This window comes from Dreissena polymorpha, chromosome 2 (genome assembly GCF_020536995.1).
Source record: "Dreissena polymorpha isolate Duluth1 chromosome 2, UMN_Dpol_1.0, whole genome shotgun sequence".
In the NCBI taxonomy this organism is placed as follows: Eukaryota; Metazoa; Mollusca; class Bivalvia; order Myida; family Dreissenidae; genus Dreissena; species Dreissena polymorpha.
The window spans coordinates 153843379-153861213 of record NC_068356.1 but is presented as its reverse complement, the minus strand read 5'-3'; the positions used below and the strand labels follow the sequence as shown (position 1 = coordinate 153861213).

At 37.7% G+C, this 17835-nt stretch overlaps 2 protein-coding genes across 3 annotated transcripts in view; both read right to left on the bottom strand.

The window, feature by feature from the left end:
- LOC127869527 (calcium-binding protein P-like) overlaps positions 1 to 17835 on the bottom strand; it is a 141693-nt gene that overhangs the window by 109624 nt on the left and 14234 nt on the right. The gene's annotated exons all lie outside the window — the stretch shown is intronic.
- The window catches only part of LOC127869526 (cyclin-dependent kinase 5-like), a 159672-nt gene that overhangs the window by 140545 nt on the left and 1292 nt on the right, over positions 1 to 17835 (bottom strand). For both annotated transcript variants that reach the window (XR_008044657.1, XM_052412163.1), the window contains exons 2-5: positions 15536 to 15624; positions 7537 to 7604; positions 4096 to 4213; positions 1481 to 1576 (exon numbers count right to left, since the gene is read on the bottom strand). Coding sequence is in view for 1 of the 2 variants with exons in the window: in XM_052412163.1 (XP_052268123.1) it covers positions 1481 to 1576; positions 4096 to 4213; positions 7537 to 7604; positions 15536 to 15624 (371 nt within the window). In the remaining variant the exon portion in view is untranslated. The remainder of the gene's footprint in view (positions 1 to 1480; positions 1577 to 4095; positions 4214 to 7536; positions 7605 to 15535; positions 15625 to 17835) is intronic.

Below are 17835 nucleotides of genomic sequence, written 5' to 3'. Positions count from 1 at the left end.
ACAGAAACAATGATATGGAGATGATGAACATTAACCTCAGGCAAAGCATCATGCAGACGCCAACAAATGGTGAGTAGTATAGGTTAACTATTCTATGAATAGTCAAACTAAAAATGACAATAAAAATCAAGGTGCAAGAAGTCCCTTATGAATTATTTGACTGGTACAACCTGACAACAATGCACATGTCAGCATAATATGGATGCTGCCTATCAATTTTCATAATTTTTGGATAATTTGGTATCCGAGATCTTGCATGGAAACCAAAAATTCAACAGTAAATGGCATATTGTCTTAGATTTTGACTGAAAAATATAAATAAAATATCAAAACATAATCAAAAGGCAATAACTCCATAGAAAATCATTGAACCAGAACAACCTGATCAGAATGCACAATTACAACCCATAGGGATGCTGCATATCAAGTTTCATCAATTTGGGATCATAAGTGTCTGATATCTTGCGGGCAAAGGAAAAGTGAGACAGACAGAAAGACGCACAAGCAGACAGACATCAAGAAGGATGAAAGGTTTTATTGGGAAAATTTCAGACACTGGCTAACTCATTTCCATCTAAATTAGCATTGAGACGGACAAACAAAGCGAAGACTATGTGGCAGCAATATTTACTCAAATACACCCAAATACGCTCAAAATATCCAAATACTCATAGTTTTGATTCTTTATGGCACATTTGTGCATTTTTTTAATAAGATAGGGTTAGGGTTTGCGTTAAGATATTAAGATACCACGTTTTACTTAATATTGCTTCACTTGATTAAAAAAAAGTCAAAAAATATGGACAAACATGTCTTGATGTATCAAAATTATGAGTATTTGGGTATATTATATGGGTATTTTGACCGTATTTGGGTAAATCGTGCCACCCAGACTATGTGCTCCTCCCCTTTAAGAGAGCATAAAAACAGCCCTACGGTGCATGGTCAATACCTTGTTGATGAGGAGGTAACAGCCCTACAGTGCATGGTCAATACCTTGTTGATGAGGAGGTTACAGCCCTACAGTGCATGGTCAATACCTTGTTGATGAGGAGGTAACAGCCCTACAGTGCATGGTCAATATCTTGTTGATGAGGAGGTAACAGCCCTACAGTGCATGGTCAATACCTTGTTGATGAGGAGGTAACAGCCCTACAGTGCATGGTCAATATCTTGTTGATGAGGAGGTAACAGCCCTACAGTGCATGGTCAATACCTTGTTGATGAGGAGGTACCAGCCCTACAGTGCATGGTCAATACCTTGTTAATGAGGAGGTAACAGCCCTACAGTGCATGGTCAATATCTTGTTGATGAGGAGGTAACAGCCCTACAGTGCATGGTCAATACCTTGTTGATGAGGAGGTTACAGCCCTACAGTGCATGGTCAATACCTTGTTGATGAGGAGGTAACAGCCCTACAGTGCATGGTCAATACCTTGTTGATGAGGAGGTAACAGCCCTACAGTGCATGGTCAATACCTTGTTGATGAGGAGGTTCTGCGGTTTCAGGTCTCTGTGGAGAACATTGTTCACGTGACAGAATGCAAGTCCACGCAGCAGCTGGTACATGAACGACTGAAATGGAGTGAAAACAAGCAATGGAAGTAGTGACATGGGTCAAATACAACGACTGATATGGAATGTAAAGAATAAATGAAATGGAATGAAAATAATGTCTAAAATGGAATGAAAACAATTAATCAAATGGAATGAAAATACATGTAATGTCTAAAATGGAATGAACACAATAAATGAAATTGAATGACAATAATGTCTCAAATGAAACAAAAACCATGACTGAAAATAGTAAAATGGGACAAAAATAAATGACTGAAATGAAATGAAAACAATAACTGAAATTGAATGAAAATAATGTCTACAATGGAATAAAAACTATGACTGAAAATAGCAAAATAGAAGCAAAAACTATGACTGAAATTGAACGAAAAGTATGTCTTAAATGGAAAGAAATCGAAGACTGAAAATAGTGAAAAGGAACAAAAAACAAGGACTGAAATGAAAGGAAAACAGCAACTTATTTTTAGAAACAAAGACAAATCAATATCTGAAGTCAAAAATTGTGCAGATTGTCAATGTTGACCAGTACCCTCTCTATATACTGTAAAATCATGTTTATTTGTTGGCATGAAATTTCATGGATTTCATAAATAACTTTTGTGGACACGTCCATTTGTGGATTTCTGAATCTGGAAAAAAATAGGAGTTTGCTTTGGTCATTCTCCGTTGTACTTGTGTTAACTTTGTGGATCTGTCAACCTTACATAAACACAAATTTATGTTCCACCAATAATAATTATTTTACAGTATTTTCAAAGGTTAGTTGTATTTACCACAATTTGTTAAGGTTTGCAACATTTTCAAGGTGGTTTACAGCAATATGCCTCTAATCTTAAACTCTTGATTTAGATGTACAGAGAGCTTTGTCACGTATACCCAAACACTTTCTCAGCTTTGGTCAAGGGCAAATAACGCAGGAAAAAGTGTGGATCACTTGCCATGAAAAAAAGGTCTTACACATCTAAACTTCATAGCAAAGGCTTTAGAAATGTGGATATAGTGTTGTACTCTTTCCTACTCAGAAGCAATGTGAAAATGGCTTTGGCAACCAGCATAAAACCAGAACAGCCTGTGAGTAACTCGCAGTCGGTTCAGGTTTTATGCTGTTTGCTGCTCATCAGTATCTAAGGGTTGGAAATGAAACCTTTAAAGCTTGAATCTAGTAAGAAAGGTATTTAATTAAATGTAACTTTCTAAGGGACTACAAATGCGTAAAAATACGTATCTAGGTGGTACAGGGTTAATACGAGCCACACTTTGGGAAAACTGGGTTTAATGCATGTGCTTAAGATAACACACCAGAAAAGCCTGCATAGTCCTCACAGGCTAATTAAAGGTGACACTTTGCGCCTGAACTGGAATAGTCCCTGAGAAGAGACTTCCTTTAAATGAAAAACTCCATTTAAGCAGAAAGTGTCGTTCAAAATTAGCCTGTGTAGACTGCACAAGCTATGGATGAGGCATGCATTTAGCCCTGTTTTCCCAGAACACAACTCAAATATAACCTTTTTAACAGATTTACTGACAGACAAATCAACTCACAGATTGACTAAAAGATATCCTTAATTGAACTTTGTTTGACCAGTTTCTTTTGGGGTCAGATTTTTGGCCGAAATACGACACCATTCCCAATAACAAGTGTTTTTCCCCCAAAGGACTGCCTAAAATTACCAATTAAAGGTTTCCACACACAAAAGTTTCAATAAATAAACAATCAGGTTCATTTCCCTATCAAGCCCTTTTAAATCAACCATGTAAATATAATATTGAAAACATTTATCTAAATATTAAATTATTTGCTGGCAAAAAACAAGAGCTGCTTTATGAAACACAATGCCCCCTGCTGCACTTTGAAGCCACACAGCAGCAATATCCCAATGGGTAAACATCATGTAAAAATTACATTCCATTGAAATTTGGCAAAGTTACAGGTCTTGGACAGAAGTGTTATTTTAAAGAAATTAAAATGTTGCCTAGAAATTAAATATTAATTGTTTTCTCAATTACCTTTAATATTCTAAACAGTTTAGTTCCTTTGTTTTAGGTGAACCGATATGGGCCCATGACCCTCTTGTCATGAAATGTTTGGTCTCCATCCAACCTCCCTATCTGCCAACAGTATATTCTCCCTATTCACCAAAAATTAAACTCCACCCATCCCCTTGAAAGAATAAACAAGACTGTGTTTGTTGAACACAATGCCCCTACTGCTCTTTGAACCCACACAGCAGCTGTTTTAGAGAAAATTGTCCAAGGCCCATAACTTCAAAAAATCAATGGACCGTAACGAAACTCACACTTCATCTGTCAGTCATATAGGTAGACTCGCATACCAAAAATCAGCTCAATATCTTATCAAATTGTACAATAAATAAATCTTGCCTTTAAAGTTTTAACAAGGTAAATGTTGAAGACAGCTATGCCCCACAGACAAAAGACAATAAAAAAAGCTCTCCATGAGCAGTTCTTGTTCAGTTCGGTTAGAGCATACAATATGCCCTGGTTACAAAGTGTACCTTAACAGTGTCCTGGTCTATTTCTCCATTGCAGCTGTCGAAGTATTTCTTCAGGTCCTGGTCGCAGTATTCAAACACCAATGTGAGCTTCTTGTCACTGTGAAGAACATCATGCAGTCTGAAACATAGAGCAAATCATGAAGTCTGAAACACAGAGCACATCATGTGGTCTGAAACACAGAGCAAATCATGCAGTCTGAAACACAAAGCACATCATGTGGTCTGAAACAGAGCAAATCATGTAGTCTGAAACACAAAGTACATCATGTGGTCTGAAACACAGAGCAAATCATGAAGTCTGAAACACAAAGTACATCATGTGGTCTGAAACACAGAGCAAATCATGAAGTCTGAAACACAGAGCACATCATGTGGTCTGAAACACAGAGCAAATCATGAAGTCTGAAACACAGAGCACATCAAGCAGTCTGACTCAGATATCACATCATGCAGTCTCAAACACAAGGCACATCATGCAGTCTCAAACACAGACCACAGAGCACATCATGCAGTCTCAAACACAGAGCTAATCATGCAATCTCAAACACAGAGCATATTATGCAGTCTGAAACAAAGAGCACATCATGAAGTCTGAAACATAGAGCACATCATGTGGTCTGAAACACAGAGCAAATCATGAAGTCTGAAACACAGAGCACATCAAGCAGTCTGACTCAGATATCACATCATGCAGTCTCAAACACAAGGCACATCATGCAGTCTCAAACACAAGGCACATCATGCAGTCTCAAACACAGACCACAGAGCACATCATGCAGTCTCAAACACAGAGCTAATCATGCAATCTCAAACACAGGGCATATTATGCAATCTGAAACAAAGAGCACATCATGAAGTCTGAAACACAGAGCACATCATGCAGTCTCAAACACAGAGCGCATCATGCAATCTCAAACACAGGGCATATTATGCAATCTGAAACAAAGAGCACATGAAGTCTGAAACACAGACCACAGAGCACATCATGCAGTCTCAAACACAGAGCGCATCATGCAGTCTGAGAACACAGAGCACATAATGCAATCTCAAACACAGAGCGCATCATGCAGTCTCAAACACAGAGCATATCATGCAGTCTCAAACTCACAGCACATCAAGCAGTCTCAAACACAGAGCATACCAAGCAGTCTCAAACACAGAGCACATCATGCAGTCTGAAAACATAGAGCACATCATGCAGTCTGAAAACACATAGCACATCATGCAGTCTGAAACACAGAGCATATCATGCAGTCTGAAACACAGAGCACATCATGCAGTATAAACACAATTCACATCATGACGTCTGAAACACAGAGCAAATCATGCAATTTGAAACACAGAGCACATCATGCAGTCTGGAAGACAGAGCACATCAAGCAGTCTGGAACACAAACCACAGAGTGCATAAATTAAGTCTAGAAGTGACAGGGTTATGGTAATCAGAACACAGAGCATGCCGTGAAATGGAGAGGGTAATCAGAACAAATAGAAGACAGTGCCAGTGCAAGAGTCAGGGTAATCAGAACACAGAAAAGGCAGTGACAGTGTCAGGGTATCAGAACACTGTGAAGGCAGTAACAGTGTCAAGGTAATCAGAACACAGAGAAGGCAGTGACAGGGTCAGGGTAACCAGAACACAGGGATTCAGTGATAATGACAGGGTAAGGGTTATCAGAACACAGAAAGGACAGTGACAGTGATTTGTAAGGTAATCAAAGGACTATGGACAAAAGGCGATTACAAAAGCTGACCATGAGCACATTGTGCTAAGGTGAGCTTAAAACAAATGTTCTGACCAAGTTTCATGACAATTGGACAAAAAATGTGACTTCTAGAAATGTAACTTCTAGAGTATTTACTAGGGCTGTCACGATTCACCGGTATATCGGTATATCGCGGTGCATGTCGTGAAAAAAATCGCACCGCGGTACGGCGTTGCTGCACCGGTTTTTTTAATATTATTATATTAGCACAGATATAAATACATTACATAATTATTTTGATGTAAATATCGTTTTGAAAATGTAGAAGCGATTCAAAAGGGCTAAATAAATAATCAGTTAATATCCAGGTCAAGCAAGCGCTTCCACTTGTAGATGTTTAACTTTCACGTTTAAAAAACGGCGATGTATGGGTCCGTACCTTTTGGGAATTAAGGACAGATTTCCTTTGCAAATAAGTTCATAATTATCCAAAAGATGTTTATTCTATTTCTTATTTTCTTTCTTTAGTATATCGATCTTTCAAAGCATGGCACTTCCGAATCATGTTATCTTAAGATTCTGAATAAGTCGAGGAAGAGTCAGAACGCTACGGATTTTCAATACTGGGCCCGCTGACTCCGCATTTTAAACATGCCCTTGAAGCGTTTGATTTACACAGATCGTAGTCACAGCTATTGTAAACAACATGGCGGACATTTTAGAAAAAGACGCGAACAATAACAATAACAATGACTACTTCTATCAAGTTTATTACAGTTTCTTTTACAGTTTCTAGTCATACTATGATACCAGTGTTTTCTGATTATTGAGTTTAATAAAGTTTGTAAAACTTGTTATTCTGCTGTTTTCTTCACAGATACATATTCTGTAAAATATCGCGGTACGTACCGCGATACAGTGTTGCAGTACCACTATATACGGCGGTCACTCACGGCGTATCGTGACAGCCCTAGTATTTACAAGGAAGACTGACAACAGTTTATCACAAAAGTTTACCATGAAAACGCTGTGCTCAGGTGAGCTTAAAAATGGAGACGGAATATTTGCAAAAAGAGATCACACTTTGATTTGCATTTTCTTTTGGAAACATTCCCCTTTTGAAGAAATTTCAAAAGGTGAAAGAATACTTTCAAACAGAGATTACACTAGAGCTCCCATTTTCTTTTGAAAACTTGAAGTCTCAACGTCTGTTTATCTTTCTTTGGAAGTTTTACATATAATACAAAGAAGTTTTGACAGTATTCAATGACATCAATCATGTGCATTGAAGGATTGAACTTGACTTCAAATTCAAAGTTCCAGTAAGTTTTTTGTTGATATGTTCTTTTGAAAAATCATTATGAAAGAGATAGCCTTTTAAATAACTCACTTCATTTTCTATTACAATATGTTGTCTATTAAGATTGCATCTCGGTACAGCTGATCTTTCCCAAAGAAAATATGGTAAAATTATTGTTATTTGTGGGACATTTATTTTTGTTGAGTTTTTATTGATCAACGAATTTAACACAAACACATATCAAAATGACCTACCAAATACCTATCCTTTTTTTCAAATTCAGATATCCACAAATTTACGTGTCCACAAAAAGTCATTTTTTTGAAAACCACAAAATACACATATCATGTCAATGAATACAGTACAGTACCTGACAATGTTTCTATGCTTGAGCACACAATTTCATGTCAATGAATATGCATCATTGTACAGTACCTGACTATGTTTCTATGCTTGAGTTCCTTCAGAAGACAGATTTCTCTCAGAGCTGAGCTGGGGACACCCTGGAAAACAAACAAATAGCTGCATCACACTGTATACAACACCAACATGAACTGAATAATATTTTTATTTTTCCATGTACTGTGAACAGATATTTTTAAAGACAAGCATTGTTTTATAATAATTACCAAATCAAACTGTTTAAAACATAAAGATAAACTTAAACATTGAAAGAAAAATGTAAAAATGATTCCAAAAACTAGCATGGCCATATTTTAAGTTTTGGAGATGCATTTCATGCTTTTATTTGAAGTCATTTAGAGCAGTTTGGGTTGTTGCACTCGTAAATAATTAAATACATCCATCAACAAGAGGGCCTGAAAGGCCCAAAGTCGCTCACCTAAGATAAAAAGAAATGACCTGTTCTTTGCAGCCCAAAATATCAATGGAACAAATGTTCTAACCAAGTTTCATGAAAAATGAACAACAAATGGCCCCTTGGCGGCCATGTTTTTTTTTAACAGACCTGAACCATTTTATAACTCTTCCAAGATATGTCCAAATTTCATGGCCGGCATCGTTTTCGAACTCGTCCAAAATATTATTGGGATGAATCTTCCGACCAAGTTTCATGAAGATCAGACAATAAATGTGGCCTCTAGAGTGTTAACAAGATTTTACTATAGCCATACAACATGTAGCCATATAAGGAAAAATGCCCCGCCCCTTGGCAGCCATGTTTTTCAAGCAAACGTTACCATTGTTAAACTCATCCAAGATATCATTGAGACCAATCTTCTGAGCAAGTTTCATGAAGATCTGAAAATAAATGTGGCCTCTAGAGTGTTAACAAGGTTTTACTATAGCCATATAAGGAAAAATGCCCCGCCCCTTGGCAGCCATGTTTTTCAAGCAAACGTAACCATTTTCGAACTCATCCAAGATATCAATAAGACCAATCTTCTGACCAAATTTCATGAAGATTGGACAATGAATGTGGCCTCTAGAGTGTTAACAAGGCAAATGTTGACGCCACACGACGGACGATGGACAAAAGGCGATCACAAAAGCTCACCATGAGCACAACGTTGTGCTCAGGTGAGCTAAAAAGATGTTCTTTCATTTAGATGAAAAAGCGTATGAAAATAATTAGTTATCATTAATATAATGTATATAGAACAGCACTGTTAATACCTGAACAACAGAGGTTTTTCTTTGAAAGTAAAAAATAATTTGTTTGCAAAATATTGTAATCTAAATAAGCATACAAAAGGTTACAAATAATATGAAAATGAATGTACCTTAAAACACTATAAATGCTTAAATTAATGCACATTAAACATGAAAATGAATCTGCAAGTGAGAAAATTGGAACTAGAGTATTAACAAGGTTTTACTAAAGCCATATATAGCCATATAAGGAAAAATGCCCCGACCCTGGTGGCCATGTTTTTTAAAGCAACAAAAACCATTTTCAAACTTATCCAAGATATCATTAGGACAAATCTTCAGACCAAGTTTCATGATGATCGGAAAATAACTGCAACCTCTAGAGTGTTAACAAGGTCATACATTTCAATATAATATAAAATAAAAGTTAAGAAGAACATGTGTGGAAAAAATGCGAAATAAGCCAGATATTTAATTCTGAAATCGAATTCGAAAATGTCTGTACAGTCGAATTCGCCAGAATGTATATCATGCATGTACTATGAGATTCTTAATTTAGTTTAATGGTTGTTTTTTTAATTCCTGCAGCGATGTCTATTCATACGACACACGAACACTAACTCCGATCCTAATAAAAAGACGAATTCTTCGGTTATTGTAAGAAAATATGTATGAAATATCTTGGTCACATCGGCTCAGGGCGCTAATTTGTCTTTGCTGCATTTTATGAAATTTGTCGTCAATGTCTTGCCTATTTTGTGTTATTGGAACATGTATTTATCAATATATTACAATTTAACACATATAAAAATCGTATAGTCTCGCTTTAATCCTTTGACAAAAGAATGCCATATTGTACAGAATCATCAAACAATAAAAAGCATATTCAAAAGCTTGCTATATTCTAGAATGTAAAACTATCATTTATAATTAATTCCACTTCATCTTCTTGTGCTTAAAAAAAAAATTTAAAAAGGGAGACAACTCTGTCAATTCAACATAATTTTTCAAAAGCCATTTTGCAGTTACTTCCCTTGACATGCTAAACTGTAGTGTTCACAAGCTGTTTCTACTTGTCGCGGTTTTGGCGCGTTAACGTAAAGCCGCCGTAACGCCGCGCCACTTTATGTAACGTTGTTTTAACGTCATATCCTATTATGTCATTGTCAGTTGAATTAAAGGAATGAACCTGAACATTTTGGTGCCGTGACTATTACACTAGAAGTATGATGAATTTACAGAAGTTACAATCATATAGAGGAGGTACTAAACGCACAATCGCTACTTTGCTGGAGAAAATAGAAGAAAAGAAAGAGAAAGGAACCCTGATAGAAATCAACTCACTTCTGAAAATTTTGGAGACAAAAGTGGAAATGCTAGAGACACTTAACGAAAAAATCTTATCAACACTGAAACTGACGGAATCAAGATGAAATTGTGAAAACAGAAATTTACATGATGGATTTACGCATGAAATTAGACACACTTATGGCCGAGCATGATCAACGGGATACGAGCATAGGGAGTCAGCAGCCGACATATCATCCCATGGATACGCAGCGTGGGCGAGGGGATACGGGTTTAGGAGGTCAACAGACGACATTTAATCCCTTAGCACAGTGTGATCAAGCGGATACGAGGTTGGACATTCAGCAGACGACATTTCATCCTGACGATACACCACTTACACTGGAGAACAGAAATAAACATGCGTTACATAATCCAGTCGATACCATTCATCTTACAGCCGTGCAGCACGAGAGAGCACCTTGCAGCTTTTAGTTTCGGCGGGAAGGATACGACGGCTCCCGGGCGTCACACGATAGAAGGTCCCCATATCCGTACAGAGAGTACCTTGACCGGACAAGATCGGAGTACCGGCAATCAAACCAACACAACTCTCACGTAAACATCGCAACTGAATTCCCTTTCGTAAGCAGCCTTTCGAACAGGGTCGGCGTACTGGAAACACCCACAGCCATTATCCGGCCGTTGACCCACAGGATGTCACCGCATGGTACTGGCTACGAACCACCCGCTAGATTTCACTTCAATGGCGTTTATCCGACGCTCCATCACCATCCGGCCTCCACCCACCTGCAGCCACATCCTACACATTCAGTTTACCGGAACAGCTTCTCACACAAAGGCCGCTACGCAAATGTTAACCTTGCAACTCCCTTGTGGCCTAATTATGGCAGACACTCAGAACGCCCGGAACCGCCTTATCCTAGCAGCACCGACGGCGACCACGCGGGGCCGCAGAGCTCCGGCGATCCGGCGGGAACCGCTTCGAGCGACCAGACAAGCGTCTCTTCGGTAGAGATGAAGAGCGAGCATACGGACGGCGGATGGGAAACTTAGACGATCTTAGTTTCCCGATATCCGTCACCGCAGACACAAAATGCCTGATTTCAACTCGCCATGCGACTCCAAGCATTCTTCCGGCTCCGAAAGCGAAGATTATAAACCGATTGTGGTGTCTGAAAAGTCATGTGGCGATAGTCCGACGGTCAGCTCTACGGTCACCGCTTCTCACCAAGATTCCAGCTGGTCTCCGCTTTCGCAGCGTACGCCGTACCATCACCAGAGCGCAGGAGCCGCGCCCGTCGGCTTCGGCTTCCAGTACACCACCTGCGTGGATTTCAACATGAGCATGTACCCGCATGCGCAGAGAGAGCCGGTGGAGCAGAGGTACGAGGCGGCCGCAAAATTGCTCTTCATGTCCGTGAAATGGGCACGCAACATCCCCTCCTTTCTGTCGCTGTCCTTCCGGGACCAGGCCAATCGTAAAACTCTATCGGTTAGAAGTGCTATGTGGAAGCGAAACCGAGAGAAACTAGTGATGAACATTGTGATTAAACATGTGAGAAACCAGGCCCGTACCCAGGCACTGGGCCCAGGGGCCCGGGCCCCCCCAGCTGGCTGTCAAGTTATGATTTTTTAATAATGGGCCTACTGCAAATTTTCTCACATGAAAGGGCCCACAGTACACTTCCCTGCAATACAAATGTGCAGATGTCTTTTATTGCCCCTGATACACAAGAGGATTAGCGCTAATTTACTCCCCAGTGGAGATAAGCCCCTAGGCATTGTTTTCTTATCACCTTGTACACACATCCCCGATCTGTCAATTACCCATTGTGCTCAATGCTTCATCTTTTGATTGTGGGTGTAAAATGTCTTGATTGGACAGGGAAAGAGAAACAGCGAATGGATGGAACTGATACAGAAGGTCGTAGGATTGAATGATAGTAGTGTTTTCTCTTTTGAATTCAAACCTCCTCTAGAGTCATTAGCTTATTAAACATTTCTGTGAAAACTGTCTTGTACATGATAAACATGTTATAATGAATTTACTTTGAAATTTAATATAGAGGAGGTTTGATTTCAAAGAGAAAATACTAGTTGGTTATATGTCAGTTACTGACATATAACCATAGTAGTATTTTCTCTTTTAAATCAAACCTCCTCTACAGTCATACTTTATGTTACATTTCATAATAAAGGTTTTTTAGTTTCAAAGGTTGCTTTAACTTCTTTATAAAGTGTAATACATTTCTGACATCTAAAGCTTTAAACATGTGTGTGAATTTCACACCAAGGGGTAGTTGATAAAGCATGTCACGCTTTTTTTACCATTTTTACCCCGGGATGTCACAAACTGTTACAAAATCTTGGACCCCCTTCCCTAAAGTACGTCACAAACTCACACTTTCGAACATTTTTTAAAAATTAATACTTAATTTAAATTTAATCTAATACTCAATTCACTATTAAACCGTATTAAAATTTCACTTACTGGTAAAAGAACTTTCACATTACAGGCTTTTATAACTGTAGGGTTGTTATGATGAGCAGTTTGAATATTTATCGACGTGTTAACCTCTAATAAAAACGAAATTATAATTTAGATTTTCTTTCAACCCTTTACTAACTAAAAATGGAACAGTCCAATTATTTCGTCATTGAAATCTGTGTGGAGGTTGTGCCTATTGAATAAGCCGGCCCAGCCAAGTTGCCTATTAAACATTCGAACAACAGAATCAGCAGATACGCAATTCGTCTTATTTTGACATAAAACTAATTCAAATGTTTCACAAATTTTTGAAAATTATTTTTAAATTCTACTAAAGAAATAATAAATTATACATTTTTTTAAATAAATGTGTGACATCACACATGGCCTGACTCCCCTCCCCCATGTCCCAAACTGTCACTTTCTTACTCACCCTCCCCCCACCTGGAGAATACTTTATGGACGGCCCGTAATGGTTAAAGCTTTAGACTTCAGAAAGGTGCTGATTTACTTGTTATATATCCATAAATTTATAACAACATATGTTTCTATATGCATTAAAATTCACCTTGAACAGTGCCTAATAAAAAAATCTATTCGGGAGGGGCAACTCTCCCGCACCCTCCCCGTTTGGGCCCCCCCAGTCAACATTTTCTGGGTACGGCCCTGGAAACAGCGCGATTAACAGTTGATAAACAATGTGCTTAACATGTGATTGTTACAAATGTGATACAAAGTGAACTTTCAAAGACAGTGCAATCTATTCTGGGGTTTAGGTGATTAATCGATACTTTGACAGTAATTGAGATAATTATTTTGACTAATAATTTGTTCTTCATGTATTTTTGTTGGATTTACATGATCAGACTCATTGATTTATGTTGCTTAATCATTTTGAGGCCCCCAGAATGTCGCGGTTTTGGCCACTTTATGTAACGTTGTTTTAACATCATATCATATTATGTTATTGTCAGTTGAATTAAAGAAACAAACCTGAACACAACGTCTTATTTCTTACAAAGTCTTAACACTACTATATAAATATAAGGATAATGACCCCCCCCCCCCCCGCAACGGCCATGCTTTCTAACCGATCCGAACCATTGTCAAACTCAACCGTCATATCCAGAAAACACATGTTCTTACCAAATTTCATAAACATTGGACCAAAAATGTGACTTCTACAGTGTTCACATATTTTCACTATATACATACATGTATAGAGAAAACTGCCCCTCCCCCTGGCGGCCATGTTTTTTCACCGATCTGGACCATTTTCGAACTCGTCCGAGATAGCAATGAAACCAATGTTTTGACCAAGTTTCATGATGATTGGACAAAAAATTGTGACTTCTAGAGTGTTCACAAGGTTTCTCGTTAGCCATATAAGGAATACTTTCCCGCCCCCTGGCGGCCATGTTTTTCAACGGACCGGAACCATTTTTTAACTCAACCAACATATCATTTAGACAAACATTTTGACAAAGTTACATGAAGATTGGGCATCAAATGTGACTTCTACAGTGTTCACAAGGTTTTTCTTTTTTTTGACCTAGTGACCTAGTTTTTGACCCAGCATGACCCAGTTTCGAACTCAGTCTCAGTCAAGGTATCAATGGGACAAATGTTCTGACCAAGTTTCATGAACATCGGACAATAAATGTTGCCTCTGAAGTGTTCACAAGGCAAATGTTGACGCTGCACGACGCACGACACACGACGGACAAAAGGCGATCACAAAAGCTCACCATGAGCACAGCTCAGGTGAGCTAAAAATACAAGACCTGCGTTTGTGTAATACAATGCCCCTCTACTGCATTTTGAAGCAGCTTTTTTAGAGAAAATTTTCAAGTCGTAGACCTAAAACTTCGTCATAACTTTGCAGGAAGGAAACTCACACTTCATCTGTAAGTCATGTTGGTAGACTCACATAGAAACAACAGCTGTGTTTGTGTAACACAATGCCCCCTACTGCCCCGCTTTGAAGCCATATATTTGATCTTTGACCTTGAAGGATTACTTTTACCTTGACCTTTCACCACTCAAAATGTGCAGCTCCATGAGATACACATGCATGCCAAATATCAAGTTGCTATCATCAATATTGCAAAAGTTATAACCAAGGTTAAAGTTTTGGGACAGAAACATACAATGACAGACAGACGCATACAATGATTATGAAAGACAGATAGACAGGCCAAACACAATATACCCCCCGATCATTCCATCCGGGGGGCATACAAATCAGCTTAATATCTGAAAGCGTTGCATATATAATTTCCTGAAAACAGTTATTATAGAGAAAATTGTTAAGTCCAAGGCCCATAATTTTGCCCAAAATCAGCGGACTGTAACAAAGCTAACAATTAATCTGTAAGTCATGTAGATAGACTCACATACCAACTACATATCTTAAGGCGTTGTGTAAAAAACCTCCTGAAAACAGTAATTATAGAGAAAATAGTTATGTTCAAGGCCCATAACTTTGCCCAAAATCAACAGACCGAAACTAAACTCACACTTCATCTGAAAGTCATGTAGGTAGACTAACATACCACAAATAAGCTGAATATTTTAAAGCATTTCCTAAGAAACGTCAGAAAACGTTTGTTATAACTAAAAACTTTAAGTCAAAGGCCAATAAATTCGCCCAAAATCAAGGGACCGAAACAAAACTCACACTATATCTGAAGGTCATGTAGGTAGACTAAAGTACCAAAAATCAGCTGAATATCTTATTTAGCATTTCCTTAAAGAAAATCCAGAAAATGGTTGTTATAATGAAACATTTTAAGTCCAAGGCCCATAATTTAAAAAATGTATGGACGGGAACCAAACTAACACTTAATTTGTAAGTCATGTAGGTAGACTCACATACCAAAAATCAGCTAAATATCTCAAAGTGTTGTGTAAAAAATCCTCTGGAAAACGGAAAGCCCGACAGACAGACGGACAGACAGACGGATAGACGGTGCAACTGCTATGTCACCCCTACCAGGAGGCATAAAAAAGTCCCAATTATACCTCATCATCGTCATCAAGTCGCACCCTTTTAAGGGCCACTATCTCTTGACTTTCACGGTTCTTGGCTTTGAACACAGTACCATAGGTTCCTGAAACATTCATTTGTGTATCTAAATCCTCTTCACATATATGTACCAAAATGGCCTGAAACATGGATTTCAGTAGATAAAATCAAGTATGAGTAAACAGCCAGCTATGCAAAACATAAGGTGTGGTTGTTTTAATTTTATGTTGCAAAAGAGATTTGCTAGGTTCTGACCTGGGTAAATGAAGCTCTAAACTCCTCATATGCAGCATGGTTATGAGATATCAATGCGTACAAACGTTGGTACTCTCACATGCGAAGCTCCAACTTAAAATGCATGTGGTGAAACTAAAATACTTCCCTATTTTTCAATGATACGTCAGAGACAATTTCTATGCTCAAACTTTGTATTTTCTTTCTGCTGTTATTATTTTTTTATTTAAAATGACTTACGACTAGAGTTTTTTATTTATTACTGGGTTTCTGAGGGGAGATAACAACACTTGTGTTATTATATTTCCTGTATTTGATTTGTTACACCATATTTGCTATCATGAATGCATATATAAGGGATTTATGTATAAATATATACAACACAAGTCATGATGTATCAATATTACAGTTCATAAGATTGAATTTTGTAATTAAATTGATTTGCAAAAAAAATGCAACAAAAAGGTTGGCAACTTGGAATTTTTTTAACTTTGATTTGGATGCAGAATACCATGGCAATAGAAACTTTGCGATGAAAAAACAGGAAATCAAAATGTTGTATTGCACTCTAAAACCTTAAATGTTTGTACATATACACGGCCGTTAATCCAGCGCGCTACCTCTTTTTTGAGGTGCATTAATAAATGAGCCAATTCTACTTCCATGTGGCGCTCAGGCCCCAATGGTTTTTAATTTAACTGATAATTGTACAGGGTGATTAGGGTTTTTATGTTTTTTCAACAGCATTACTTTTAAAAATCAGCCAATGCAGTGCCATTCAGCAATTATAAATTTATCCAAAGATGTACAGAAACAATACAATAACAACCCATTTGGAACCTGAGGACCTTTATAAGTTGTGGCATGGTAGAATTCGTAAAAGCAAATCAATGTCTTTTGCCTGCGTGACGAGCGAATTTCCAGCCTATTAAATCGCTAATAACATAAAATAACAGGGTTCGCCAAAACTTGAAAAATCTGTCAGTCATTCAGACTGACAGACTTGAAATTTTTGCTAGTCCGAATCAGTTTCTGTCAGTCCCACTGTCCGACTAAACTATAACAGCAAAACACAACACAAGAGAGTACCTTTTAGATGTGTATTGGTATGGATCACATTAAAATACAATAAAACATGTTGAAAGTCGATATTATTTTTAACAATTGTTATAAAAACTAAAAAGTAATCAACCACAAATAATCCAAAGGGGAAGAAGGGGAATGGAAAAGGGGCCCGGTGCAGCTTCCTCTGAAATGAAAACGAAAATATGCTCCAATTCTACTTGAAAGAGTCAGGGTTCGACACTTAGGCACATCCGACAGACATTGTCTAGTAAGATCGTTGGTCGGGCTTGTAAAACTGCGGGCTAGCTTGTCCGACTGGTCGTACATAAATAAAAATAAAAAACTATACTGATTCATATAACTATAAATAACTGCTGTGAAAACCTTTACTTTTAATGTTTAAAATTACTCTTGTATCCGTTATTTACATTAAAACAAAACTAGTATATTTAAATAAACGCGCAGCATTCACATGATTCATCGCTATTTTTAGACGCAAAGGAGAGCTTCCTGCAGAAATTGCTTGTTTCAATTGGTCAAGTTGTCATGAATATTAATGATTTTCTGCAGTGTCGTTAAACTGTAGAGCATGATTTTACGACTTCTATCAAAAATCAGTATCGTCAATGTAAACATTTTTGCGTAGCAGACAAGATAATGTAATTTAAAGAATAGCTTTGTTCAAGTTCGTATTTTTGTCCGACAAATCAGTAAATAAAAAAGAATCCGACGCTTAACTGACACGAAACGTAAATATGAAGAAACACGAAAACGTCAATTTTATCCTAGATGGAAAATCGAGTCAGTTCCCATGGCTTGAATTTGACGAAGAAAAGCAAAAAAAGGGTTATTTTATTGTTTTACTCTATGCATAAAAAAATCTGGTGTTCACTGATTATTTACTGATAAATCCTGATTAAACAGTTACATGACACAATTGTGTTTATTTGCTATGTCATTTATGGTCTAGTAGACATCAGGCTCGGGCTAGTACATT